Here is a 16,149-nt window from a genome sequence, read left to right on the forward strand (position 1 = left end):
ATATATATACATTTTGAAAACTACAACAATGTTTAGCCTAGCTAGCCTGAATAAATAATTTAACTATAAGTTACTGAGGAAAATGAATTGGCTATATTTCAAGTAGGCTTTTCATTCATTTTCATCAGATCGTTCTACAACTACTGTGGTCTCCTTAACAGCATCATGTAAATCCTCCCCCCTTGATGAATGTATTTTAGAGTTAATTGTGTGTATTTCAGTTGTTTTCTAATCAATGCTGGCTGTAAAGCAAATTGCCCCTCAGGGATGATAAAGTTGACCTTGAACCTTGAACCTTGAACATCCATCCATCTCCCATCCAGGCCCATGTTTTTTTTACACAGTCAGAGTTGTGTTCAGAGTGTAGTGCTCATTGTCCTCAGCCTTTCTGTTGGCTGTGTATCTGTCACATGTGGAGCCTTGCTTTCTATTTCATCACAGGGGCTTCTTTTCCTCAAGCTTTTTATATTGTTGGTTTGTGGAGTTTGTTCTTTCGAGGTCTAAAAGAATTAAGTGTGGAGGCTTTTAGTCACATTTTATCGTGCCAATATTTTACATGCAGCGATGTAATAACTGCGAGATTCATTATGGTGCAAATATATGAAAATATAAATAAATACACGAGTCCTAAAATATCAATAAACACAGGCTACATTAAAATACATGCAGTGCAAAAATGGAAACATGAATGGCTGAATAAACAAGTTGAGTATTTACAAATCACTTCAAGTCACTTCAAATCAAAGTGAGGTTTTAGATATTTCATGTATTTAGCCTAGTTCAGATTTAATGTTACATCTCTAATGTTAATGCATTTTTAGGGTTAACTGAGCTGATGTATAAAGATGCCACCTTGTGGAATATTTGTAGCACCACAGGCTGAACTTCATGTATTGTTGTACTGTGTGCGTTTCAGTTCATTTGTCGGTCAACAAACTCGGATAATCACATTTGTTGTAAATACAGAATTATTTAATTGAATAATACCACAAACATCCTCACACGGCGGGTTTATTATTATTATTTTAATATTTGAAACTTCTATTAAAACATAATCTTAACCCAAGGGACGATTTGTGTCCACCCAGCTTCTATTCTAATGACCTTTTTTAATCTAACTCACACTGTTAAATAAATCTGTGGTTGCTCCACTGATCTGTTGTTTTTGTTTTCAGGTTTATTTCCAGACCTCTGTCCATGCTGGGATGTGACTGGCTTGCGGACCTGTCAATCACGGTGTCCTTACCGCCCACTTCCGCCCCTGTTCCAGTGGCAGTTACACCTCGTATTGTATAGGCTATCAATAGAGCATTAACTTAACTCAACTCGCAGGTATACATAATGAAACGTGTTTTAATCTTCGTGTCGTTGTTTGTGTTGGTAACTTTGTCTAATATCTTCTCTTTACTCTCCAAATGACGTTTTAACTCAGTCCAGCACCAACGCTAACGGCTAGGTAGCTTACTAGTCAGCTAGGTTGCTAACGATTAGCAGATGCTCTTTAAGGAAACAGGACTTCTGGTAGTGAGCTAGAATGCTGTTGTTTCGATATTCACAGCATGCACAAGGTAATGTTTGGCATAACTGCTCTGCTCGGTGGTAACGAGTCCGCGCTGGTTGCAGGTTGGCAGCCTGTGATGCTTGCAGAGAGGCTGGAGCTGCAGGGACAGGCCGACGGTGGAAACATGACTTCTGAATAACGCTCAGTTACTTTCTCTGCTCAGAATGAACAGCGAGGAAGAGTTTTACGACGCTGAGACAGGTGAGAGAGTCACAGAGACGTGTCTTGGAGTGAAATGTGCGCGCGTCGTGGGTCCTAACCCATCCTCTTGTCTCCTTCAGGGCTGGAGTCAGATGATTCCTGTGAAGTCAGTTTCAAAGATGCCCTGGTGTTTGACAACAAGCAGGTGACTGGTGGCAGCTCCTCACAGGAGAATGGAGTGTGGGAGCGCAGGTGAGGAATCCTGCACATGTGTGGTATGCATGAGTTCGTGTGTGTGTGCATGTTAACACAAGACCACACATGTATTTGGGGGGGGGGGTTCATCATGCATGCACTCACATGTGGAAGCAGATGAAGCCAGTGCAACTGCATTTTTTTATTCTGAGCACCTCCTCTGCAAAACTGTTGGAGTAACAAGACAAGACGGGCCATTTGTTTTTTTACCTTTTCTAGATTTCTAGATGTCGTACATTGTGTTCTCTAAAGACTTGCTTTCACACTTTGTGCTCAGGAGCCAGAAATACTGTGATACTTTTTTTTTTTTTGTCCCACATCATCTTTTTAACCTTACTTGGTCCAAATGTGCACCAGGAAAACTCTACCTGCTGATATGATCTCCAAGAACAATTTCAGTGTTTGGAGTATACTGAAGAAGTGCATTGGCATGGTAAGTCCTACCCAACTAATCAAACCAAAACATGACTTATATTCTATTCAGCTATTCAGAAAAGTGTCATCTGAATTTCTAACGTCAAATTAGAAGATTCTGGGTCTGAAATCTTTGTGAAAGAACCCAAAATATCCTTAAATGAAAGTTAAATCAATAGAAAACACATTATTTGTTTCTTCTTCATCTCGTAGGATGTTTGTTACATAACAGTTGAATATGTTTCATGAGTTGTTGGATTGGAAACATTTTGCACACCATCGTCACACTGTGAATGTGACTTGTGAGAGCTTACCTCTGTATTTCTCCTGCTAATCTATCCTCCTTTTTGACCATGTTTGTCACGCAGGAGCTGTCTAAAATAGCGATGCCGGTCGTGTTCAACGAGCCGCTGAGCTTTCTGCAGAGAATCTCTGAGTACATGGAGCACACTCACCTCATCCACAAAGCCTGCAGTTTGTCTGACTCAATAGACCGCATGCAGGTAGAGATAACACATCACTCTTTTTGTCATGAAATGAGCTTACTGTTATTTGTTTTTCATCTCAATCTTCTTCTGTGTGCATAATGTTGTAATTACACCTGTACAGATGAATGTCCCGGATACTCAAGTTTTATCTTCCAACAAAAAAATATTCCATTTGATCAAATATCTCATTATTCAATGTCAGAAAAAAATTGCAGTTTTGCTTATTAAACTTTCTATGATCCAAAGTGATGCTTCAAAAAGGTTGTTTTGTCCAGCAACCGTCTAAAACTGAAATGTATTCAGTCCTGTTTTCACATGTAAAAAAGAAAGTCAGCAAAGCTAGAAGATGAGATTGTTTCATGATTAAAAAGTGACTTAAACTTTACATATTCAGTCCTCTGAACTTCATATCTCTGTGACAGGTTGTCGCTGCATTCGCTGTGTCGGCTGTAGCGTCTCAATGGGAAAGAACTGGAAAGCCGTTTAATCCTTTACTAGGGGAAACATATGAACTCACAAGGTATTGGAGATGAAACGGCACTGAACAGTTCTGATTTCAGGAGGACATAAATGAACCTGATGATTGTATTTATTTGTGTGATTTGTCATTTTGTTTTTTTAAAGAGAGGACGAAGGATACAGATTGATCTCGGAGCAAGTGAGCCACCACCCTCCTGTAAGTGCCTTCCACGCTCAGTCTCTGAAGCAAGAGTTCGAGTTTCATGGCACCATCTACCCCAAACTCAAGTTCTGGGGCAAAAGTGTGGAAGCGGAGCCCAGAGGAACCATGACGCTAGAGCTACTGAAGTGAGTGTTTTCTTTGATTAGTTATGTTGTAGTTGTGAGGTTTTGTTTTAGCTTCCTTTGATTTGATTTGAACATGATCTTTCAGTCACTGTTTATGTATACAGCTGGTCCTCAAAACGAAACTTTCTAACATGATCTCATATTTACACCATAATTATATTCAAGTCTAACTTTGTTTGAAAATGTGAGAACTCAAGAAGTCATTATGTCAAGCATCTTTTAATCAAATTACTTATTTCTTTTTTGCAAAGCATTAGTAGAGAAGAAGCACCTCTAAAGTTCACAAATTAGAAACACAAGTGTCTGATAAACATGAGATAGAACTACAACTCTGAAGTAGAAGCTTTAGACCTCTCTGTGGGAACGTTTGGTTTCATTTGGACAGAACCAGGAGAGCTGTTTCACTGTGTTTCAAGTCTGTAGCTTATCAAACTAATAAGCTGCTCCATGTTCAAACTTAAAGGGAAATTTCGCACATTTCTAACACTCATTCACGCCAGAGAATGCGTCTAAAGAAATGCAGGGAATCTACTTGTACAATTCATCTTAACTGGCACATGTAGGCGCTTCCAGCAGGAAACCTCGTCTTTCTTGTTAAATTCAGCACGCAGTGAGAAGTTTATTGCTTTCACAAATATTTACCCAGGGGCAAACATTCCCTTTAAAGACAGACATAGAGGTGATATCAGTCTTCTCATCTAGATTGAAAAAACAAACCATCACTTTAAGATTGTGTTGTTTTCTTTTTCTCACAGACATAAAGAGGTGTACACCTGGACAAACCCCTTGTGTTGTGTTCATAACATTATCCTGGGGAAACTCTGGATTGAGCAGTACGGAACTGTGGAGATCGTCAACCACAGGTATGATGAGAAATATTAAACTCCCAAGATCTAACCGGGTCAGTGTAGCAAATACTGACAGAATTTTTGTTTGTTTCATTTATCAGTACGGGAGATAAGTGTGTGCTAAACTTCAAACCGTGCGGCATGTTTGGGAAAGAGCTGCACAAAGTAGAAGGTCATATCCAAGACAAAAGGTAAGATGAGCACAACAACGATGATCAGCTGTTTGGCTTCATCTTGTCTTTAGTTAATTTGACTTCTTAACTGTTTAACCAGTAAGAAGAAGCGGAGAGTGATCTATGGGAAGTGGACCGAGTGCATGTACAGCATGGACCCCAAGCTTTACGAAGCAAACAGAAAGAAGACGGGGGCAGACACTAAAAAGCTGAAACAGGTGCGAGACGCTCAGATGGACGGTACATTCTGTTTGGACTGAACTGTTGTTTCGAGTCTGTTCTCTCGTTTGTCTTTGACTTTGTTTTTTTTCTGTCTTACTTACGTGAAGTAATCTGTGAACGCTCCTCCTCACTCTTAATTCTTTTCTCAAACAACATCTTTTCCTTTCACAATAACATGCAGTGGCTTTAGTAGAAGGTAAGGTAATCATGTATGTGATCTTCGTAGTGTGCTACTGCTGTTGTCTAGTTCCAGTGTAGTGTATGATTAGATCATTGCCAGCACTGATCCATTATGTCTTGCAATGACATGCATTGTTGCTTGAGAGACGTCTTGAATTTGTGGCAACTGTAGTTCTGTGAATCACCTGTTTGCATAAGAACCATACGTACTGCAGGCTTTAGAAAGCTAGTCCGTGTCTGATAACGTCATTTATATGTGTGTGTGTGTGTGTGTATAGGAACAAAGCTGTGAAGGTGACGAGGCAGATGAGATGCCGGACGTTCAAGAGACTGTGACTGTGATACCAGGAAGTGCCTTACTGTGGAGGATAACGCCGCGGCCTGCTCACTCCGCACAGGTCAATATCACACAGAAAAACTGAAGAAATATACTTAAATAAATTGGTTTAAGATTTCCATAAAACTGTCATTGAACTGTCCTGTGCTGTGTTTCCTTCTGTGTAGATGTATAACTTCACCAGCTTTGCCATGACACTAAATGAACTGGAGCCCGCCATGGAGAGACTCCTGGCGCCAACAGACTGCCGGCTGAGGCCCGACATCAGAGCCATGGAAAATGGAGACATAGGTAATGTCAGCCTTTGACTTCAGACATACAGAGAGGAGTCAAAGACAGAATTGGTCAAATCTGCTGCATAGAGTGGATCAAAATACTGTTTCCTCTCAGACCCCAGTGTTGACATTCAAGTAGGAGTGATCGATATAAATCGTTTAAGTTAATATCTTAATTGTTGTTTTAACAATGTGTGAAATTACATAATGGAGTATGTCACTAATTCAGTAAAGAAACAATCAAAACATGCCTTGAGGTGTTCACACACATTCATCTATTAACAAGAGCGAGATACAAAATGCTGCTGTCAAGCCTCCACAAGGCTGTGGAGGAGAATTTCCCATTTGAACAATAAGTTTAAGAAGTCTGATTTGCAAAACCTTTCCAGACATTTTTTTCCAAGATGTATTATTTTCCCCCACATTTTAGTGGATTAAAGCGCTGATGAGAAAAGAAGCTGAAACTGTCTCCTGCCTGCATGATTTCATTAGCAGGATCCTTTTTGAATGACTTCTTCATTCATGTTTCTTTTTCAGACGCAGCAAATACAGAGAAAGAGCGATTAGAGGAGAAACAAAGAGCATCACGCAAGGAACGCTCCAAAGACAAGGAGGAGTGGTCAACACGGTGTGTTTCTTTTTCTTTCTTTTTAACTTTAATGTTTATTTTCCAGGTAACTCGTTTTTTTTTACTTCCACCTAAAGACTCTCTGAGACATGTTCAGAGTGACATAAATTCTTTGGAAGCATAATGTGTTGTTCAAATGGTCAAACTACTTCCTTTTACTTATGTTCCTGTTTTACTTGTTTCATTTTTATGCTGTAGAACAACTAAAGGCTACATCAATACATCACTAAATACAGAATCAAATACATGAAAAAAACATTACTTGAGATCTAATTGAGACAGTTACATGTTGAGGAGATTTGTCTCATGTCCGATCAGTCATTTATAATTAGTGCCCGACCGATATTGATTTTTGGTGCAGATACCGATATTAGGAATATCTTACTTTGATCTATCTACAATTCTACAATTCACTTAGCAGACACTTTTATCCAAAGTGACGTACATCAGAGAGTAAGTACAACACAAGCAAGGATCTAGAAAAAAGGGAACAATGTCAGTAAGAGCAAATCTATCTTTGATCTTCAGTGATATATATATATATATATATATATATATATATATAAATATAGATATACACATTTATTGCATTTATCCCTCAAATGTGGTTTATCAAACACTTGTGGGAAATATATACAGTATGAAGACAAGATGATCACTCAAACAGAAAGTAACAACGTGTGTACGTGCATCACTGCTCGACACTCTGGAGAGTGATAATGCTTTTTGTAATCCAACTGGCACACTCTGCTGGTGAAAGAGGATTGCTAGTGTAATTCAATGATACTCAAATTAAATACTATTTGACTGGTGAATAACTCTAGTAATATCAGCGTATATATGTGATCAAATTAGGCGACACTGATAGTCACTGAATATTCTAATATCGGCCGATAAGTCAGTCGGGGTCTATTAAGGATGCGGAAAAAAACAGAACAGAAAGACGTGCTCTTTTAAAAACAAACCTACCTTAGAGTCTACGTCTGTTGTCATCACAAAATAATACAGTTTGTATTTGTAATCACTTAAGCAAGTTGTCAAATGTAGCCTAAGGATAACAAACTGTTGGATGGTGTTTTATCATTTGATGCAGTTTTTAAAACTTCTGTTACTTAAAATGGACAAATGCAGGAAAGAGCTTCTCAGTTATCCATCAGCCATGTAATGTAGTTACTTCTTTAACCCTGTAACTATCAACAAGTGCTGAATGTTTAATGTCTTTCCAGGTGGTTCAAGACGGCAACAAACCCTCACACCGGAGCTGAGGATTGGCTGTACACAGGTGGATACTTTGACAGGAATTACACTGACTGCCCCAACATCTATTGACACAGGAGGTGCTCAGAATGAAGATCTCCTCTCTGATAGGATTCCCTTTACTTCTCAGCATCGTAAAACTGTGTCTGCGACGCTCACTGGTACTGTGTCTTTGTGTGAATCAATGAAAAGCTGATATCAGAGTGTTTACCAGATCATGACTGTGAAACTCGTCCACAGAAAGAGAATTGTTATATAAAGAAGATTTTTTTTAGAGTTTACTTACTGTAAATGTTGACATCTTTCATCTTTATAGGCCCTAATTATGATAATAGTCCATATGTGTAACTCACCTGCTGAGGGCTCACCTGTATGCTTGGGATCATGCAACTGCAGGACACAAAGCTTTGACCTCTAAAGGGTATTTTAGTTCAGGTAATAGGCCATAACCTCACCTGTAGATGCTCCACACACTTCAGTCCAGTTGCATTCAAATATCAGGGGATATTTCAACACATCTGTTACTTTTATATACATTTATAAATATTACCTATTTGAATTTTAGATGTCTATTTTAGTTAGCTGCGTACATCCCTAACATGTCACAACTGTGATCATTTTCTGTGACTGGAGACTCACAATAGAGACAAAAGCTGCTTATAACCTCATTTACCTGCACAGTAAACAGATATCGTTGGTACATTATATCATCTTCAGCTGTAACATAGGTCATGTGTATAATTATTGGTGCATGCATGCTAACCAAGAAGATTATTTACACAAGTTAAAGCCATAAGAAACCTTTTGTGCACTAAATATGATGGTGTAAATGCATTCACATAAAACAGTAAAGCAAAGGGACACAGACTGATTGGTTAAAAGCCAGAGGTTTTAAGAGATATAACGTACTTACATTGTGAGCCTTTTAACAGTCAAAACAATAATAATGCTGTTATTGTTCTTATTTGTTTGTTTCTAACTGAGGCGTAATCATGTTTAAGTTCTGGATCTACACATCCCATCATTGTGTGGCCGTAAACAGGAAGTATAATGTTGCCATCAGTTAGCTCGATAGTTACCTGTAGTCTTCTATTTGAGCCGTGTTTGTTTTTTAAGCCTGTATTTGTGAAAGTTTTTTTCTATAGGCACCATGAAAAGTGCCAAAATTAGTTCCTGTTGGTTATGTACCAATGGACCTGCACCTACCATTCAATAGTTTTATTCTGAAACTTTAGTTTTTCTTTGTTCTTTTTTGTTTTTCTGAGACGTTTGTAGTAGGATTTGTTAGAGGCTTTCTTTGGACATTTGTTTTTAATACGATGATATTACCAGGATGTTTAAGTCAGATCAGATGGTATGTGCTTTTATTTCTATAGGATTTATAGTTCATAGAAGGAGGAAAGTTTGAGGCAAATTTTAACTTAATTCTCTCCGTGACAGTTGAAAAACATTTGGTTTCAAGAGAAAGCTGTTTCGGTCTGACTCCTGGCATTTATAAAGTACTCTGACTGTTTTCAGAAGTCCCAGGTTGATGCCCTTGCACCATTTTCCAGCAGTCCAAGCTGCAAGCAGCATATAAGACTGGCCAGGACATTGCAGCCATCATGAACCTATGCAAACTGCTCCATCCGCCCTTCGACAATGTGAACAAACAAATAGAAATCCTTCATCCTCCTTAGCTAGTGGCCATTGTGTGCTTCAAACACTACAAAGGCAGCCGTTAATGAGTGTGTTGCGCCTACATCATACAGGGCGTTTGTCTGGTGGTATTCAGATGTTCCTCTTTGTTTCTAAGCACTAATCTTTGCGTAAACTGCACATGTGAACGCTCACAGTCCAATGCACATTTTGCGTTGTGAAATATCCTTCGTCATGTCTTCCACTGCTCTAAACTTTACTCTGAGTTCAAAGCACTTTGTGAGGCCTGCAGACACTCAGGGCTGCCGGTTTTAGTCTCTCAGTCTCGTACTCTTCATTCTCATGTTCTGTATAGCATCAGATTGACAATGTTTACATCGTAAGTTCATTGATCTCCTGTTTTTATCTGCACATACGGTTATTCACATTCAACCATATGTAAACATGGCATATTTGAGAAATAAATTATGGACTATTAAAGTTACCAGCCTTGTCATTGTCTGAAAGAAGATGGGTTTTATTTGTAGTGTGAATTTTAATTCAGACACCAGTGTGGCCGACATCAATGCTGTGTTTAGCTTTGTCTTTATAATGCTTGTGGAAATGTTGTAGAATATATTTTTATAGCTCCTTTCCACAAGGTGAGATTGGATAGTCCAAAGATAAAAGGGGTCACTATCATTAAGGGGTAAATACCTCCAATACAGTGTCCAAAAATATTAGTTAACATTTAGAATCATAGATATGAGTTGTATCTTGCTTTGTTAAATATTAAACTTCATCTCCCACAATGTAAAATAAACTTTACCTATTTTTAAAAACATAAATGAAGGTGTGTTTTACAATAATTAATTACTGATCCCTACCATCAATATTCATTAATCACTGATAAGTAATTTTATAATTTATAAAGCCTTTTATAATGTGTTTACTTGTATTAAAAGACTAACCATACAGCTTCAGTGTAATGACACATTGTGACGTCTCCACCGAACATGCGCAGCACATTTAAAGCCTTCATTATTGACACATGGATCGACCAATCACACCAAAGCACCGGCGGAAACCAGCCAATCAGGATTATCTTCTGTTTGTGAGACTGCTCTCAGGCTAAACGGAATTTCAGTGAGAACATGTAAGTAAAAAAAAAAAACATTTTTAAAAGATATAATTGAACATTTGTAACATGGAATTAGTGTGTGTTTATTTCGCCAATGTGAACGTTTAAAACTGCATCTCGGTCGTGACCACCAGCAGCTGAATATTAGCTGCTAGCTCGATGATGCAGAGTCATCTGTGGCTACAGTGGCTGCCCCAGTAGCCTGGCTATTATGGGAGCACTGGGATGACTTGTTTATGTCGTTTTGTTCGACCGTAACAAATCATTACCTTTTTATCTCGTATTCTAGATAGTTTCATTTAATCTACACTTAAATTAAATTTAGGGAAAAAACAGAAGCTGTTCATTGAATGTTATAGTAGACTAGATATATGTCCAGAATGAATTATCAATAAAAATGATTATTTCAAACATGCATACGTGACTCTAAAACAGTGACACAGAAAAATAAAGACAACATCACGAGACATGAGTTATTCTTTCATATGCTGCAACTGTTAATATGAATGCAATAATGCCAGTAAGCCTTTAGTTAATGCGATTAAGAAAAATACTTAATAAAAGAAAATTGTCATCCTACAAAGAAACACAACCCCAAATGCATAAAGTCAGATAAATAGTCTTTCTATTATTCAGACATTTATCTGTAATCTTAAACAGTCCCTGTTACATCGAGTTATTTTGCAAAAATCTAAGCAATGGAATTTATATTTAAACACATAAGTAATAAAAAAAAACCTTTGCATATCACCTATTTATTTAAATTACTTTTCAGAATGAGGTGAAGAAATCGTGTATGGATATATATTTTACTGCATGACGTGTTTCTGTGCATCACTGACCTTCCTCCTCTCTGTCCCCGCAGTGATCTGTCCTTCTCATCATGGCTTCTGGAGCTCTTTTCCCCAGCATGGTGTCTGGGTCCCGCGGCTCCTCCAGCAAGTATCTGGTGGAGTTTCGTGCGGGCAAGATGACCATGAAGGGCAGCACGGTGACCCCCGACAAGCGTAAAGGTCAGGTCTACATCCAGCAGACCGACGACTCCCTCATCCACTTCTGCTGGAAGGATCGGACCACGGGGAACGTGGATGACGTATGTTACTCTGAATGTCAGCATGTCTGAGTAGTTAGACCAGTGTTCTGACTTCGCTAACAATTTTACATGATTTGATTCAGGACCTGATCATCTTCCCTGATGACTGTGAGTTCAAACGGGTGAACCAGTGCACCACTGGGAGGGTCTTCGTGTTGAAGTTCAAAGCAGGCTCCAAAAGACTTTTCTTCTGGATGCAGGTAGGCAGCAGCATTGTTTTACAGGATAATTTAGTCTCTTATTAAAGCTAAATCTACCTGAACGTGGAAAAACAGAGAGAAGGTGGCAGAAATCTTTCATTTTATATCATAAATTAAAACACAAGGCTGTGATGATTCAAAGTGTTTCACAGAAAGACTAAAACAACAATACGTTGATTCTAATGAGTATCACATGTGAAGCCAAAGCCTGATCCTTTGTACCATAGAGCTCCAAAACTATGAAATCACGGTTATACTGGTCGATATGTTTCTGAACATGAACAAGAGCACCATAGTTTTAACTCGATATCCCAAATACTGAGTAGGGCTACTTGAATTTCTCTGAATTTGCTGCTTTAAATTGTCCACAGAAAATAAACAGTTGACATCTCTGTGTGAAAATGTTGTACTTTTTTCTTTTGGTAACACAGAGACTTTAAAGGGAGCATCGTCAGTGTTGACTAAAAAGGTCTAAGAAATTGTATTTTATCCTTTCTGTTAGTTTTCAGGAAGATACGAGCAGTAATTGTTAATCCAGTTTTGTTTTTCATAAACCTAGACCAACACAAAACCTTTTTTTTTTTTTTTTTCAGGAGCCAAAGACTGACAAGGATGAGGAAAACTGCCGTAAAGTGAACGAGTACCTCAACAACCCGCCCATGCCCGGGGCTCTGGGTAGTGGTGGCAGTGGAGGACATGATCTGTCCGCTCTAGGAGGTAACAAATGCTCACCACCTAATAATATTTACTTATAATTTGCGGCCACCTGAAATATGATTTAAGAAAAAGCGTCTTTGAAATCTCATTATGATGCTGGATGCCCCTTTTTGTTTTTCTCATGTACAGGGGAGGGAGGTCTGCAGAGCCTTCTGGGTAACATGAGCCACAACCAGCTTATGCAGCTCATTGGACCAACAGGACTGGGCGGGATCGGTGAGTAACTTCTTCACTAAAGTCTCAAGCTGCACATCTGATGGTGTGACTAGATGCTAATCAGAGAAAAGAGAATATCTTTGTAAATACAGCTTGATGCTAATTATGGCGGTTTTGTCTTTGACAAACAGGAGGTCTCGGAGCGCTTGCTGGTCCCGGCTTGGCCAACCTCCTGGGCAGCAGCAGTAGCAGCAGCAGCAGCAGTGTTCCTGCAGCAAGCAACTCCTCCACAAGGTGTTTTATACATCTTAAAAATATCAAAGAAACATCTCTTATACTTTCTGTTTAATATTCTTAATTCAGCAGGTTGACAAAGAAGGCACGATGTTGATGCTATGAGGGGCAGATATGACATGAGGCTGAAGAGAGTAACAGAATCAGCTGTCTGAAACAGCTTTTCAATAAGAAAGGCATAAAATAAAAAATCTTTAATACATTTTTCTTTAGGTAAATTCTGTTTCTGATGGTTACCCACTCAATCAATTGAATTGGAATGAAGGAGGCAGTGAATCATTTGCTCTCTTCTTGGTAAGTTATAAACGGTTCACATCATAAAATCATTTTTCCCCTTCTCTTCTCTCAGTCCCTCCACAGCCGTCACCCCTACCTCTACCTCTACCGCCAGCCGGCTCGGCTCCTCCCAGGTGCCCACCACCCCCATAACTCCCTCAGCCACCTCAGCAGCCTCCCCAACAGCCACCACCCCCACCACCCCAGCGGTGTCTGCTCTTGCTGCGGGGGGAGCAAACCCCACACAGCCCATCCAGCTGAGAGACCTGCAGAGCATCCTCGCCACCATGAACGTGCCGGCCGGCGGACAGGGCGGTGAGAGACCAACTATATATCATATATATATATATATGCTTCATGTGGACTGAAAACTGAGCTCCCCCAAAGTGTGATTAGAGAAAAACTTACACAACCACCTGAGGGACAATACATAATTATGACCCAATTAGTGTCGTTTTAAGTAATTATGCAGCAGATAATACGAATTGTGAACGCAACAGTCCCTGTAATAACATGTAATTTTAACTTAATACAATCAGTCTATTGCAGGAGCAGGAAGCCCCAGCAAACACTGCAGTCTGCCACTGTTTTGATTAAATGTTATTGTGCTACACTACATTAGGCACAGCGCTCCTTCCTGCTTCATGGATATTATTTATCACCCTCACCTCATACAAAACTAGAGAGAGCAGAAGGTGTAGGGACAGTAAATAAAAGAGTCTAAATTAGCTGTGGGGCTACGAAAGGAGCAACTTTAATCAATATTCTGTGTGACATGACTGCCTGCAAGTGAAAGGGTGAATGTACTCTGTGGAGAAATATCAACTGAATCAGCAGCTGCAACCAGAGTCAGCTCTTTGTTTCTGTGGTTATTTTATGCTGCAGCCAGGAGAAACAAAAAGCCCTAAAACTCAAAGTACTGTACCAAACAGCAGGTAGACAACACTTAGTGACAGCCTATGAACATATTTGGCAGCAGAGGTGCCAGAAATGTTCAGGAGTTGGTAAAGAGCACAAACAAAACGGCACTCAAAGACTTATATTTTAGATGAAAGTGAATGTGGCTCAATAACTGCTGGCTGTGTAAATAGTAATCTGTTTGTTCGCCTAACCGTGGTGTTTGTTACCTGCAGTGGATCTGGCGAGCGTCCTGACACCTGAAGTCATGGCTCCAATCCTGGTGAACCCGGAGGTGCAGCAGAGGTTGATGCCCTACCTGCCGTCAGGAGAGTCTCTGCCTCAGAGCTCAGAGGAGCTCCACAACACGCTCAGCTCGCCGCAGTTTCAGCAGGTCCCTGTTCACTCTTCATTGTCCTATTAGTTTATAAACATCAGCCTTTTTGTGTGTATTGTAGACATAGTGTTAGCACATAAATAGTTAAACTTTTCTGTCAGATAACCGTTTCAGTTTTTGCCATGGTAAACAGTTTCAGGCTGCACATGTGATGAACACACAAACCACTCTTGGGTCATTTTTACAGCTTTGGGGTAAATTTGACATTTAACAATTTTTCCATCCTAAGGCACAGTGAAGTGCTTAGTCCTTATTGTTGATATTTTTCTCCTCTCTGCAGGCTATGAGCATGTTCAGCAGCGCTCTGGCGTCGGGGCAGTTAGGGCCTCTAATGAACCAGTTTGGTTTGCCTGCAGAGGCTGTCGACGCTGCGAACAAAGGAGGTCAGTGTTGAATCACACAGAGACACTGTTAACTGTGTAGGTTCTCCGTTAATGCGAGAAAACTCTCTTCAAAATGTCAAGTGAAGAGTGTCGTAATGTTTGTTAACACTGATGAAATGTAATCAAATACATTTCACCAAAAACTATTTAGACAAACTTGCACTAAACTAATGGTTCTCTAAATGATTCTACCATACAGTCCTTTTTAAACATCTGTATTAATGGAACAGCTACAGTGCGGGGTTCAGTACAGTACACACAAAGATATATAAAAACTTTCTTCAGGTTAAAGGTTAGATGCATTGTTTCAGTTAGATGCGTTGGGGTTTTATATTCTGTAAAGCACTTTGTGACATTGGTTTTGGTTTATAAATGAACTTCATTATAATTGTTTCAAAGTAATAATCTGTAGTAAGTAAATTAAATACTTTTACACAAGTGATGATGAGACATGGACAGGGGACATTTTTCTCAAAATGTTGGATGGGGGAAAAAAAGGAAAGCTTTAAAGCATGACCATCACCTGTATTTGAGCTCAAGCAATTGAGCCAGTATTAACATGTCTGTTAGATCTTAAATTATTAATTTATTGAATTATTACAAAAGGTATAGATTAAATATTGAAGCCAACAAATATGATTATTTTTAAGACTTTTTTTTTTCTGTTGTCTTTGTGTATTGAGTCTCTTCGGTTATAGGGAGTTATAATGGCAATTGTTTTTTTTAATATACACTTAAAGGTTGCATTTGAATGTATATTACATAGACTAAATAAAAAAATCTCACAGTTGTGTGCAGTACCTGATATTCACTTCTTCACATCTCTTTCTCTGTAGACGTGGAGGCTTTTGCCAAAGCCATGGAAACAGAGACAAAGTCCGACCAGGAGGGAGACTCCAAAGACAAGAAAGATGACGATGAAGACATGAGTTTGGACTAAAAAACTCTTGAGCATTTCTATTTAACATATTTATTTTGCTGCTGCTTTGTTTTGTAACTATTAAACACTAAGGATAAATATTATGTTTAATATGGTAGAAACAGTCACTTAGACTCTCGTTTGCTGATAATGCTTTGTTCATCCTCCAACAGTGTGTTCAATAATATAAACTGAACATGTGTTCTTCCTGCATGTCAGCGACTAGTCTGTGCTGTCAGAACCCAAGGGAACAGTAAAATCGTGGAAAGAATAATACTCATCTGTCCTGTCTTTGTTTCATGCTGTTTGTTGAACACTCACTTCTTGCTGTGTAGACTTTTATTTATTACCTTCAGAACCCTGAAGACAAGAAATCAGCTGCATGCAGATGATACATTATTTATTGAGTTGGAGAAAAAAAAACGCACACACTTTAATGGCTTTTCACTGTCGGAAAATATATTTCAAAAACA

General features: G+C 39.0%; 2 protein-coding genes across 3 annotated transcripts; both read left to right on the forward strand.

Moving 5' to 3' along the window:
* Nucleotides 1-1,226: 1,226 nt before the first annotated feature.
* LOC132989879 (oxysterol-binding protein-related protein 2-like) lies at nucleotides 1,227-9,708 on the forward strand. 2 transcript variants are annotated; one of them, XM_061057797.1, is made up of 14 exons: nucleotides 1,227-1,332; nucleotides 1,624-1,762; nucleotides 1,843-1,954; nucleotides 2,315-2,390; nucleotides 2,740-2,874; nucleotides 3,282-3,379; nucleotides 3,484-3,666; nucleotides 4,422-4,529; nucleotides 4,616-4,705; nucleotides 4,788-4,905; nucleotides 5,368-5,487; nucleotides 5,594-5,717; nucleotides 6,239-6,329; nucleotides 7,556-9,708. In XM_061057797.1, the coding sequence occupies exons 2-14, from the start codon at nucleotides 1,726-1,728 to the stop codon at nucleotides 7,656-7,658; spliced, it is 1,395 nt and encodes a 464-aa protein (XP_060913780.1). In that variant the 5' UTR covers nucleotides 1,227-1,332; nucleotides 1,624-1,725; the 3' UTR covers nucleotides 7,659-9,708. The 2 variants fall into 2 exon arrangements, with proteins under 2 accessions (XP_060913780.1, XP_060913779.1); XM_061057796.1 differs by having other exon boundaries at nucleotides 1,249-1,762.
* Nucleotides 9,709-10,221: 513 nt separating this feature from the next.
* LOC132989881 (proteasomal ubiquitin receptor ADRM1-like) lies at nucleotides 10,222-15,747 on the forward strand. The gene is made up of 10 exons (XM_061057800.1): nucleotides 10,222-10,359; nucleotides 11,210-11,437; nucleotides 11,521-11,637; nucleotides 12,231-12,354; nucleotides 12,484-12,570; nucleotides 12,702-12,804; nucleotides 13,154-13,395; nucleotides 14,214-14,371; nucleotides 14,655-14,757; nucleotides 15,594-15,747. Exons 2-10 carry the CDS (start codon nucleotides 11,228-11,230, stop codon nucleotides 15,695-15,697), a joined length of 1,248 nt encoding a protein of 415 aa, XP_060913783.1. The 5' UTR covers nucleotides 10,222-10,359; nucleotides 11,210-11,227; the 3' UTR covers nucleotides 15,698-15,747.
* Nucleotides 15,748-16,149: the final 402 nt, after the last annotated feature.

Source organism: Labrus mixtus, chromosome 15 (genome assembly GCF_963584025.1).
Source record: "Labrus mixtus chromosome 15, fLabMix1.1, whole genome shotgun sequence".
In the NCBI taxonomy this organism is placed as follows: Eukaryota; Metazoa; Chordata; class Actinopteri; order Labriformes; family Labridae; genus Labrus; species Labrus mixtus.